The following is a 13,318-nucleotide window of genomic DNA, read 5'->3' on the forward strand; positions in this document are numbered from 1 at the left end:
ACAGCAGCTATAAGATTTCATCATAAAAAGCAACGGCTATGTTTACATACATGTAGTACCAGAACAATAATTTATTAACTTATGATGTGTTATGGGAACTATGGTACTAGATAGGCCTTTCAATTTCAACAGGTCCCTATGAATTTTTTTTTTTACAGTACAGTTTTTTTATCACAAAAAGAAAAAGTAAAATTTTGAATATTGTTTATAGTGAATGTTTTGTCAGGGGTCCAAAATGTTTGTCCTGTTTGGATTCTGTACAGTTTTGGAAAAAGAAGGAAACTGTGACTTTGTAAACATAGCCTAAAAGATGTCAGAAGCCTTGTTTTATGTTATGCAATGTAGTATTCCTTTGGCATGAATGTTTTTATGATGAATTTAAAATGTCAATCTCTATCTTGTGGTAAATGTTTTTTCTCCCTATTTTCTGTTATTTCAAAAGAACAATTCACTCTGAAAAAAGTTGATCAATATTTCACACTTACATTGCAGTAATTTTCATAATAAGGTAAAGGTAAAGTCTGCATATGAGCCACGTGGCCCAACAGACTGGAGCTTATCCCGCTTTCTGTAGCAGGAAGCGACTAGGACTATTTCTACTTCCCCTGGATGAGATGCCAGTCCATTGCAGGGTTACCCCACCATTAAATTCGCTGGTACCCACTTATACACCTGGGTGGAGAGGCACTGAGAGTAATGTGTGTTGCCCAGCAACACAACAGAATATACCTGCCTAGGGCTTGAACCCAGACCGCTCGATCAGGAGTTGAGCTCACTACATGTAACTACGAGGCCATCGTGCCTCCCACATTTTTCATAATAATTATTAAGGCTAATTTAATCCTACATTAATTACTTAGTAAGAAAAAAACAGTTTATTCATTCATTTTATGACAAAGGTATTATCATTATGTTACATTTGACTTTGTGAATTTAGTATATATTTAAGACAGGTATCCATTTGCAAACAATTTTAATTTAGTAATACGCCTAAATTGCAAAATTTTCACTCGTTGTAGCTGACAACAGTATAGTTCTTAATCATTTTACTATTTATGAATTAAATAGAGTTGAATATGACATGGTTTTGCACAATCTTGAAAAGGTCTTGAATTTTAGTAGTCTTCTTGAACAGTGCTTGAATTCGGTTAAAGGAGCTCAGTCATGGTATTTTAAAATATTTTGGCCATGCACAAAATTACATTTAAGTCGTCTTGTTATGGATAGAAAGAAAAGAAAACATGTTTTATTTGTTGCAATGTGTACATTGTAAACCTTATTCATGGCATATAAAAACTATTTGAATTTTACTGAGTTTGTTCTGATTGCAATAAATTTCTGATTCTGTATAAATTTGCATGTTTTCTACTATTATAATTAAGGTCAACAGATTTGATTACAATGAAACAGCACATTCCATGTATTTTTCTTCAAGTTATTATTTACAAGTTATTTATCGTACAGCGTTTCTGCCTCCCTTTTTCGATTTACATGTTATTTACAGGCTCCCTTTTTACATTTCCAGGTTATTTCCAGGCTCCCTTTTTTGATTTACATGTTATTTACAGGCTCCCTTTTTCAATTTACAGGTTATTTGCAGGCTCCCTTTTTCAATTTCCAGGTTATTTACAGGCTCCCTTTTTCAATTTCCAGGTTATTTACAGGCTCCCTTTTTCGATTTACATGTTATTTGCAGGTTCTCTTTTTCAATTTACAGGTTATTTACAGGCTCCCCTTTTCAATTTCCATGTTATTTGCAGGTTCCCTTTTTCGATTTCCATATTATTTACAGGCTCTCTTTTTCCATTTACATGCTATTTACAGGCTCCCTTTTTCGATTTGCAAGTTATTTACAGGCTCCCTTTTTCGATTTACATGTTATTTACAGGCTCCCTTTTTCGATTTCCATATTATTTACAGGCTCTCTTTTTCCATTTACATGTTATTTACAGGCTCCCTGTTTCGATTTACATGTTATTTACAGGCTCCCTTTTTCGATTTACATGTTATTTACAGGCTCCCTTTTTCCATCTACATGTTATTTACAGGCTCCCTTTTACGAGTTACATGTTATTTACAGGCTCCCTGTTTCGATTTACATGTTCTTTATGGGCTCCTTTTTTGATTTCCATGTTATTTACAGACTCCCTTTTTCGATTTACACGTTATTTACAGGCTCCCTTTTTCGATTTACATGTTATTTACAGGCTCCTGTTTTCATTTTCCATGTTATTTACAGCCTCCCTTTTTTTATTTACATGTTGTTTACAGCCTCCCCTTTTTATTTATATGTTATTTACAGTATTATGGCAGCCTCCCTGTATTAAATTTACATGTTATTTACGGGTTTCCAGGTTGAATCACAAGAAATTTACAGGCTATTTACAGTATTTGCAGGCACAGTTTACATGTTATTTACATGATCTTAGCCCTTTGCTTTGAAACATTTACAGTGTTTTCTTCATCATTTACATGTTTCACTTGAAATATTTACGTTTTTTACATGAAACCTCCAAAACATGTAAAAGGGGAAAAATCATGTAAATTAATCTTTATCTGTTGCGTTAAACGCCGCAACGAGGAAAGTATTTAAAATAAGGGAATTCGCCGACACGCTTTTGTTCTATATCTATCAGTGAATGCTCTGACCAAATTTCACGGAAAACCGTCAAATTTGCATACCCTATTAATTCATTTAAAGAGAAGGGATTCTCTCGAAAAACGAGTGCGAGTTTTCGCCTTCTAAAGATTTATAAACATATCACGCCTTCACAGAGGAATGTGTCAACTTGAAAAGCCGCGAGCCAAGAATGAAATAACAGAACCCCTAGCGTTCACAGTATGCAAACTTGAGCTTCGCGGACTTTAATTTTCTTGACCAAAACAATATCGACCAATGTAGTCCCGCGAAGGTTTGAAGTAACCTTAATTTCAGTATCTTCAAATTAAAACGTTGTACCACCTTGTAGCACACTGATCCCAGTGTTTTTACAGCGACAAAGCCGCCACGGCGGTCAAGAGAAAATCTCTATAATCAGGTTAATCTTGTACAGCATTATTAAGAGATGGTAGCACTGCTCTATGACTTTCATACAAGGGTTTCATCCCAGCATTGACCAACGCAACAAACCCAACATAGAGTCTTTTAAAAAGACTGTACGTAGAATTAATGTTGTGGACCGTATTAGATGGAACATTCCAATGCGACGTGTACATGTCGTGATTTTAGACTTATCGACTTGCTTTTGGATCTATTCTGCATATTCTATCTATTTCGATGTCCGACTTTTTTACATTGATGTATAAATTTTCTCTACTGTGTTCACAATCAGCGTTCAAGGATAAATCTTTTAGACACTGAAATAAAGTCTATATGTGCATGCATGTGTGTTTGTAAGACTGTAGGTTGAAACCAACATTTTACAGCACAATAAATAGTACCACATGAAAGTACTGCTCAAAAGCGTTGTTTTGAATGGTCACAAACAAGGGTCTCATCCACAAACTTATATCATTGAAGAACCACTTTGTACAGCATAAAAGTAAGATACTGTATGGAAGACATTTATTGAATAATTATTCTTACTGTACATTGAATAAAATGTACTGGGAAATCAGTAGCAGCAAAATAACCGGTACCGCTGGGTCCCGGGTGATGCTTTTTATGTCCTTAGTTATTTATTTATTATTTTTTTCAGTTCATCAGCCTGGGAAGAAGTGCACAAAAGGGCCAAACAATTGACACCAATTGTCCCCCAATAATTTTTGAAAAGACACGAGGTTTAGCCATTAGTTTGACCTTAATTATTTTTGAGTGAGGTCAGTTCGTAATCAGCGCAATCATACATCTTGTGCCATATCCCGCCCCCTCCTACCCCTCCTACATCCAAATTAAATAGGGTTTCATGATCATACCCTATTATTCATTTATGTTGCTTTGTTGTTCGAGACCAGGGGGGTTGATTTAGTGTTAAAACCTTGCCTAAAGGACCCGAGTGATGAAACACAACGTGTCATGAAACATATCTGTGTACCCACGCTGTGTTGTGTAAGAAGCTTTCTCCTTTGAAATGCATTTCCCTGTCACGTGAAACTTCACCTTTAAAAACAGAGATATTTGCTCTGCGATTATGGTTTAATCAACTTGTCTTTTGACCTTTGTCTTTTGAGCGTACAACAAAGGCAAAAATTTTAAAACGTGAGAACTGAGCTTTTAGGTATGACGAGATGGTACGAGAATGCAGTTTTGGTGTAAAACCACTCTGGACAACACGTGTTGGACAAACGATTTTATCTCGTAGACGTTTCTAGTCTCGATTACGTATACGTTGTTGTTAGGGAGTTGATGAGTTTACGAATGACGTGAACTGTAAAATGAACTCAAGCATAACATGTAATTTACAATTCGACATTTTTTCTTTATAGCCGCGTTGGCCACACAACAAAAGCTATTACCATGTTTCCAATATCGAACATTCTTTAGAACTTTTTACCGCATGATTCTGTCTACCTTGAGAGTTTCACTTCAAGCCAAATCCCTCTACGCGCGTTATTCTAACGATGAATTCACAAAGATATCCACAAATATTTCTTTTGGTTTATATCCTCGCCCTCAATATCTGTATCGAAGTTGTTTGGACGTGTGATTGCAACGTCGGTAAGTTAACCCTCGTTTGCTATAATGCTAACCAGAATTTCTTTACTTCTTAAGTAGCTTACGGACAATCCATACTCAATACGACAGGCTTGTTAATAGTTAAGCTACTGTTAGGCACTTTGTTTTACTCTAATCTATATTTTCATCGAGACATAAACTTTGTTGGTTTCAACGCTTGACTAACGCACGAATTTTCAAGTACAAGTGATATTGATAGTTTTTAAGTGCATTCAGCTAAATGATACACACCATATGGACCTCTTTATTTGTTTTTCTAACTTATTCGAGTTAAAGTACATCAATGTTACTTAAACAAAACTGGGAGTTTGTTCTTAAATTTGTTACTGAAAATATGTAAGAGCGTCTGGCATAATAATGAGTTTTGGCATAATGATGAGTAATTAATTCATGAGGTCATGCAAAGCGTTTCAAAGACAGATACTTTTAATAAGACGAAAGTGGTGTACAGCCGTTTTATGTCGTGTTTACTTTTATCATTGACTCGCGCATGTTCAGAATAACCTAAAGCTTTTTGCCAAGTTATATGTTATATGTTAATTTCTCTTCTGTCAAGTAAACGTACTAATTAATTGAATTTCAATTTGTTGGCACATTGAGTGCAAAATTTGAATCATTTGTTCGCATAACAAAATATAATATTTCTAACTTACGATAGAGGGCCACTGGTTCGTCAGTTTTTTTTTTTATTGTTATGTGTTACCCTCTGTAAATAAAGTTGTTACTTACTTACTTACTTACTTACTTATATAAAACATTGAATTATTTGTTCGCATAACAAAAAGCAATATATTTATATTTAAGTAACATATTTATATGGCGTACGTTTCGCAGCGGTGGAACAAAATTTACTCTTTCCTTTTATCGTCATAGCCAAGTTAAATGAGCTTGGAATTGAAGATGGTCATATCCCGGATGAAGCCATGAAAGCGTCATCAACACTAGACACCAATCACGGCCCAGGCCGAGGAAGACTAAACCAAGGACCCACTGGTTCCCAGGGTACCGCCTGGTGCGCCGGGGAGTCAGACTCTGATCAGTACCTTCAGATAGATTTGAGTGAGTACAATACTTATCCAAACTCCATAGATATCGTTGCAGTTGCAGGTTTTGTAAGAGAGTGCGATAGAGAAAAGCAGTATTCCGTAGTTATAGGCCGCGTGTAACTACTGAATTGTCACGCTTCCTTCACCAGAATTAGCATTTTCTGCGAGTTAGTCAGAGTCCAAGTATATACCATGTTGTATGGTAGTTTTCTTCCTGTTTCCTCAGGTCAGCTAAGAAATCTGAAGAGGTCAATGCTTAAAATGGCCCGTGTACAAACTCGGATGTAGTGTGCAACTGCCTCGATCGTTGACTGACTCATTAAGCAGTCAGTGTGTGTTGGATTAACGGATTAATGGATCAGTTGTTTAACTCACAATTACCGATCGATGGACCACCGACCAACTGACGGGTTAACTGACTGACTGACTGACTGACGAATGGACGGACGGACAGACGGATGAAGGGACGGAGAGACGGACGGACGGACGGACTTTCTGAATTGCGTCTAACGGGTTAGCTAACAGTAAATACACTACTTCACTGATCGCAATGAGCTTTTCTTCTCATCAGTCTATACTTCACGGGTGACTCACATTGCGACACAAGGAATGAACGATCCGCCTCAGGTTGTGAATGGAACTAATGTGACCGCCTGGGTAAAAGAGTATACACTGCAATACAGCTCTGATGGAGAAACCTACAACGGGTATTATTTCGACAAAGATTTAAAGGTATAGACATATTGTATCCTTCAAAATCTAGAACTTTTTACACCAGGCTTAAATGTGAGTGAATTTGGAGATATCTTTTCAAATTTACAACATAACAACACTTAGGTAGTGTCAGTGGGATCAACCGTTTCCGGTCTGGTTCGTTGCCGGGGTTGGTTGAGTTTTTTCGTGTCCTATTGGGGAAAACCGTTCTCGGTTGGTTTGGCTGATAAACTTTTTCAACCGGCCTCAACCAGGTTGAAACGTTTGAAAAAGCACTTGCGTGATTATGTGGCGTGATTGTAGCCCGCGTAAGGACTAAGCCCAGACATGATCGCATTTCAATCGAAAGCGGTAAGAAAAGTGTTGTATTGAGAAACGTGGACCGTATCGTGGTTGAAACGGTTTATCCCAATAGAACATGACTTTATTAACGCAGCTGCTGAGTCTTCCCCAGTGGTATCTATACAGCGTCTGGCACGGCACAGATGAGAAGTGCGAGGTTGGGAACAAGGGGTGATGCCCATCTCACCCTGCGCTCGAACCTCGCGACGAGCTGCGCGTTGTATGAAGTTGTATGAAGACGACTGGCAACAATTCAGACACAGCTATGTGTGTAGTTGCGCCACAATATTACACTTTGACGCATGGCAGTTCTGGAAATCCTAAGGGGCTTGGGGCCACTTGAATTCCCAGTGAATTTTGTCTCTTATTTAGGAAATATTTTTTCTCATTTGTTATCAAAAGAATAAATTAACTTAGATGTTTGCATGGAGTTAGATGCTTCAAAACAAAAATTACAGAGGAACCAGATATTAAAAATCGATAATAAATCAATGATGGTGTTTTTGTTACTTTTTTCGCCTGATACAGATTTTTGACGGTAACAAAGATGGCAGCACTATATCATGCTGTGAGCTTCCATATCATTTAGTGGTTCGTTATCTACGATTTAAGCCTGTGTCTTGGGATTCGAAGATTTGTTTGAGGATTGGAGTCTTTGGCATTGGGAATGTCACCGGTAAATATCAGTCAATTATCATTTGGATAATCTCTTTAAAAACAGGTTTTCGTAGCAAAAAGCGAAGAGCATAACACGACCAAAATAAATCTAAGAAAATAAACTATTCAATGAACTATGATGTGACGAAAGAAAACGTAGTGTACATAAAATATTTGAAGACAAATATTGACCTGGTACGAGAAACCTTAATGTGTCCTCCCTTGCTTAGTAAATATATACTAACATTTAAGGTGCAGGGAATGTAAATGCTGAGAGCAAAACGTCGAGACTGTTAAGTCAGTTATCACTGATATAAAGTGAACATACAGTATAAAAGTCTTTGAAATAAGATTTGAAACCATCGGCGACATGTAACAATAGTATAAAAATATTTACTCATATTTTATACCTTTCTTATATTTTGCTTTGCAGCCCAGAATATAATCACACAAGATTCAATTGCTATTCGCCATTATTGGTGGTGTAAGTCATGTTTTTATTCCTCTCTGTAACCATTTTTTTTTTTCTTGTGTAGTGTTACCTCGTTCGCAAAAGTTCGTCCCACTGAAGCCTTAAGGTGCACGCGACCATGGCGAAAGGTGCTATGGGTGATGTCAGTTTACCGTTGATTCATCAACGTCCATGGCGTTTCAATGCCAGGGAAAGCGAAACGGAGAATGAAAGTATTAATTCCTTTCCCTCTATCAGACTGAAACAATGAAAATTTCGATCAACCAGCGTTAAACTAACACTACCCATAACTCCTTGCAGCTTTGTCGCGTACATTTTTGCACCTTTGTAGGACAACCTTTATCGAAAACGCTTTTACGAACGTACTATGTTGGAAGAGGTAAATGATGACCATTATTTACGCCATTCATTGTTTTCCAGGGCCTTTGATGTGGGTTTTGATAATCTTACTTGTCTTCTTTATCCTATTGGCTTTGTGTTGCTATCGCCGAATACGTAAAAGGTAAGTATTTTATGTTTTATGACATTACAAAACATATTCTCCAATAAATAAAATGCTTTCAAAGCTAAAAAAGCAACCTGTATGGAATGCTGGAAAGGAAGAGAATTTTTTTTCTGTGGTCAGCTTCTTCCCTAAATCAGTTTCCATGTGTCTGTGTTCCACTGTATTATTCTTAAAAAAAGATGATCATGGAAGTCAATCTATCTCAGAAACCAACAAATGTATGTTTATATCTGTAGAAAAGGACTACAAATTCAGACAACAGCTTTCTTTCTCAGATTTCATTCCAGAAAATGAGAGCATTTTCCCTACTATTTTTAGTAGACTTTTCTGTCTACAAAGATGCCAGTTACTGTACCGTGATTCTTGTTTGTACTACAGTTTAGCTTTGAAGCCGAGGCCCAGTAAAACAGAAAAGAAGCAACCATCATTCTACACGAACCCAAGGACGCCAAAGTCACAGCCACAGAACGGGACAATGACCATTGTTATGACAGATATGATGGAATCACGTGACAACGAAGCCTATGAGGAACCTGAAGACGAAGTGCAAGAGGTACGAGTGTATGCTGGGTTTCAGTTAGATGACAGTGAGAGCGCTGCAAGTTCCCGCATGAGAATTTGCTTATCGATTAACAATTTTCAATGACCATAATTAACTGATCGTATGAAAAGTAGGAATTTTCCGATTTCAATTTGCTGTATTTAGCACAAAAAAAGCCCAAAATGGTGATGATTTAGCAGACGCCAGCTTCTATTATGAGGCAAAGGTACCACAATTGAAGAAAGACATGTATAATTCTGACTTTTCACAGACTTAAAGAAAAACATTATGTGACCATTGAGAGGCTGATTGCAAGAAAAGTAAACAAATCTTATCATGCTCTCAATTTGGCTCCTTTCCTTCATAATAACAAGGTCTAAAACTTTGCGCGACGTGTCAAGAGCAGAAAGTGGCTATAAGTCTTTGGTAAAGTATTTGCAGTGCTAAACCCTCCAGAGAAAAAGGTTGTCGTAGGTCATCCGCCATGGAACTGGGAATTAGGATGGAGAAAAACAGGCCACTCACTTGTACAACTGTATTTGCGTTCCTTCATGTGCCTGAGGGGTTTCATGCTTTTCCTAGCACGTTCTAGTCATGTGTCATCTACAAGATACCTATATCCTTTCTCTGTGATTCATATCGTCTGACGCACACGCATGACTTATTTATTTGGTTTACTAGGTCGTTGCTCACTTCACTGATGATGGTTTCGACAACAAACACGGTGTCACTCACTTCTCAGTCGCAGACGAAGACGAAGATGAATCGCCCGCCGCTCTTCCAAGCCAGAACGGTAGTGGGTCCATCCGAGGAGCCTCTGTCAGCTCTCAAAACCAACCTTACAGGGGGGCATCCGTGAGTTCCCAGGGCAGACGCAACACCGGGAGGTCCGAACATCTTTACGAATCGGTAGTGCGATAGATTATGGATCATTAAATAATGGACGATTAATTCTAGGGTTACATCAACTTCGAGACGGTTCATCAGTTGAAAAGGCGCTCTCGCATCCAATTACCTGCGATAAATGCGTTGTTCTTTGTTCTGTTTAGCAGCCACCCTATATTTAAAATTTCTTTGCCGACTAGGACCGAAAATGCCCGGGATCCGGAAAGTCTCAGAGCAACTCGTGGACCTCCCAAACGGACGATTTGTTTTCGGACGTTTCTCAGTTGACCGCTAATATAGATTTAACTGGCCGCCACCTAAACGACACAGATTAATATTTTGATGAAAAGTCTTCCTCTAAGGGAAGTTTTGAGAAGGAAACATCACTTCTATAGCTTACTTCAGGCGTGTGACACAGAGGTTTTCGAGTGTTTTCTGATTGATAAAAACTTGCATTCTTTTTACACACTAGTGTGTTTTTGTATTACGTTTTCGCCCATCGCGATACTAAAACCATCGAGAATTTTCATTTTCTTCATCGAATGAAGACGATGAGATGCCGAGAATGGAGAGATTTAAGAAAAGGAACACCGTTGTATTAGTGTGGATGGCGAAAACGGAGCTTTTCAGAAACGCTAACGTCATTCATGGCACATACGCAAATGATGGTGTTTTTGGCATCAGCGAACCTCAGCGTTTGGAGTGTTTTTGTAACTGGCGAGTTTAAGAAAACCACGACGGCAACGGCAACGGGAACATTGCTAAACAGGAGGTTTAATGAGCAGAGCAATGGCTGCGCACGTGCGTTAGAATTCTTGGTACATTTCGCTGCCGTCCTCAGCAAAACAAGAACGTGAAATGATCAAATTCTGCCGTTATTCGGGGAACATGAACCACGACGGCTAATTTCGTTGATATCTTTCAAATGTTTCGCCCTGTCCCAGGTTCAGTTTCGGGATAGTTTTGACACTGAAAAACAAAGGAAAATGACTTTAGAGTATCGCGAGATTCGTAGGTAAAATATAAAATCATTTTCTTAATCGACGTTGTCTTCGTTGTCGCGTCCTGGTTTCTTAAACCCGTTAGTGTTGAAGGGAACACGCTGCGAAAACCGTAGAGTGGAAGCGTAACTTTTCATGAGTTTTTAGTACAAAAGCGCTTACAGGAAGTTAAAAAGATGTAGTGTTTATAAGTGGCTGGACAGAGAGCAAGCGCCCGCTTATTAGACGAGTCCGCTATCGGAAGGTGATCGTTTGAGGACATCGTGCGAGGTGTCCGTTAGTATGAGAGATTTTTCTCTATGGTAGTTATACTTTAAAAAGATTGAATTGAAGTATGCACTATGTGCATATAGAGCGTTTTTACTCACGTGGCCAGCAGCCATGCAAATTTATTGGAAAAAAAGAAAGTGTTTACATAAGAAAAGAGTTGAACTCCCACAGGATTGGTTTGGTACACCAGCATGGCTGTCATTTCATTATTCTGGAACTCCAATATGGCTGCCGTGACGTCATGTGAAAGCACGCACGTTCTATAGCACGTGTTTTACGAACTGGTTTTCACTATAGCGCACAAGCATAAGCGTAAACATAAACAATCATAAGAATAAACAAAATATGCAGATACAGTAAGAATCCTTTAAGGAATTTTCCTAACAAAAGGCGCCAATTAACAACATGTTACTGCGTCCACGTATTATGTCGGGTAATGCTTATGCTTATGCGCAAGTGCAAACCAGCCTTAAAGGAGCTGCCTCACAGTTTGCTTATCTTGAAAAGTTTAACCTAAATTTTTCAAGTTAGTCGTTTGCAATCCGTGTCAATCTTCTCTATCCTCAAACATCCTTGTTTCTTTATGGTTTATTTTAATCGTTTTGGTGTTTTTCTATCTTAGTAAACTATTATTTTCGTGTTTCCTTCAATGTAAAGGTAATTTTGTTCATGGCTAAAATAATTCAAAATATCGTAACTGAGCTCCTTCAAGTTCCTTTTTTCGACATCTTACGCATTGCAACTTAATTAAACAAATATGTGATGAACTCGTACAAACTAGGCTCGCTTATTTAACTGTAATTTACGTAATTTTCAAAGTAATAGCATTAGGAAAATTCCAAATTCCCTGGGATCTTACCAGAGGTAGACAGTAGATCCGTGCTAGCTTATGAACATATGTTGTGAATACCAGGCATTTAGAGTCAAAACTATCAACAGACTTGGCTAAGAAAAAATGACCAACGAGATTGTCTTAAGTAACTTCCTAGTACAAAATTAAGTGGTCGCCGAGTAATAAACTATATAAAAAGTAACAAATGTCCAACAGTCCATTGAACATAAAGGGCCAACCCACATACGACCGCTCTCATGTGGCTTTGATAGCTCAGTTGGGAGAGCATTACAACGGTATCGCAAACGTCGTGGGTTCGAATCCCGCTAAAAGCCTGAAAATTTTTTCAGATCTTTTTTCCAGTAGTGTTATAACTGCGCTCGCATCTATCATCAGGTATATATAAAACAAGTCTACATATAGAGTCTATATACTTATTTCGAGTGTTTGTGTCACTGAACTCTCGGCAGGCGTTTCTATTTTTACTCTTAGAACAAGGTGCTATTATTTCCTGTAAAAGCTGTACTTCTGGGTAAATGACTTCGTAAGTCAGTAAATGAGAAAAAAGGAAATATATTTCTCTCAAAGAGAATTAATTACTTGCAACTTAAAAAGTGTGTCTATTTGCTTACTAGTGTAGGTAATCATATGAATGCAGCTACAATTAAGGATTTACACCACGAGTGATGTTTGAAAAGTCTCTCAAAATTACACGAACCTTGAGGCGAATACAATTTGAAAGAATTTTCAAATATCACGAGCAGTGCAAAATAATTGTTCAACCTTCATACGATTACTCATTTATTATATGACTGGGAAAATCACAAAAGCGTTAAAAATTAACGATAAATGGGCCAGGTCTCGGTCAATCACAATAAAGTGATTTTCTCAGTTATATAACAAATAATAATAAACATGGATTAGTTCGGATTGGAGTAGGAGGGGGAGAGAATCTTGCAACTTAGTTGATTATTCCGTTCAAAGAGCTCAGATAAGAGCAGCAGTCTCACTCCTGCTATGCATGTTTTAGAAAGGCTTTATTTGAAATATACAGCCGAACCCCTTTTAAGCGGCCACCCTCGGGGAAATAGGAGGTGGCCGCTTAATAGAGGTTAGTGTACCTTGAATATTTTTCACCATCGGGTTAATTTCCCAGTGAACATCGAGTCACATGAAGACAACCATGATAAACGTGTGTTTGAATGTTTTAATCACTCGTTACCCTCTTTTTCGGACTCTTATCTGCCATCGCCTTTTCCAAAACAAGGTTTTTAAATTTTTGGTGGCCGTTTAATAGGGGTAAAGACAATGGAAAAACCCTCATCGGGACGACCAAAAGGTGGCCGCGGCCACTCAATAGCGGTGGCCGGTTAATAGG

General features: G+C 38.0%; 1 protein-coding gene across 1 annotated transcript; it reads left to right on the plus strand.

The window, feature by feature from the left end:
* Positions 1-4,313: 4,313 nt before the first annotated feature.
* On the plus strand, positions 4,314-12,541 carry LOC145460315 (uncharacterized). Its single transcript, XM_081445074.1, has 8 exons — positions 4,314-4,657; positions 5,549-5,734; positions 6,293-6,453; positions 7,306-7,453; positions 7,868-7,918; positions 8,327-8,408; positions 8,790-8,964; positions 9,634-12,541. Exons 1-8 carry the CDS (start codon positions 4,561-4,563, stop codon positions 9,871-9,873), a joined length of 1,140 nt encoding a protein of 379 aa, XP_081301200.1. The 5' UTR covers positions 4,314-4,560; the 3' UTR covers positions 9,874-12,541.
* Positions 12,542-13,318: the final 777 nt, after the last annotated feature.

The sequence above is a fragment of the Orbicella franksi genome, chromosome 11 (genome assembly GCF_964199315.1).
Source record: "Orbicella franksi chromosome 11, jaOrbFran1.1, whole genome shotgun sequence".
In the NCBI taxonomy this organism is placed as follows: Eukaryota; Metazoa; Cnidaria; class Anthozoa; order Scleractinia; family Merulinidae; genus Orbicella; species Orbicella franksi.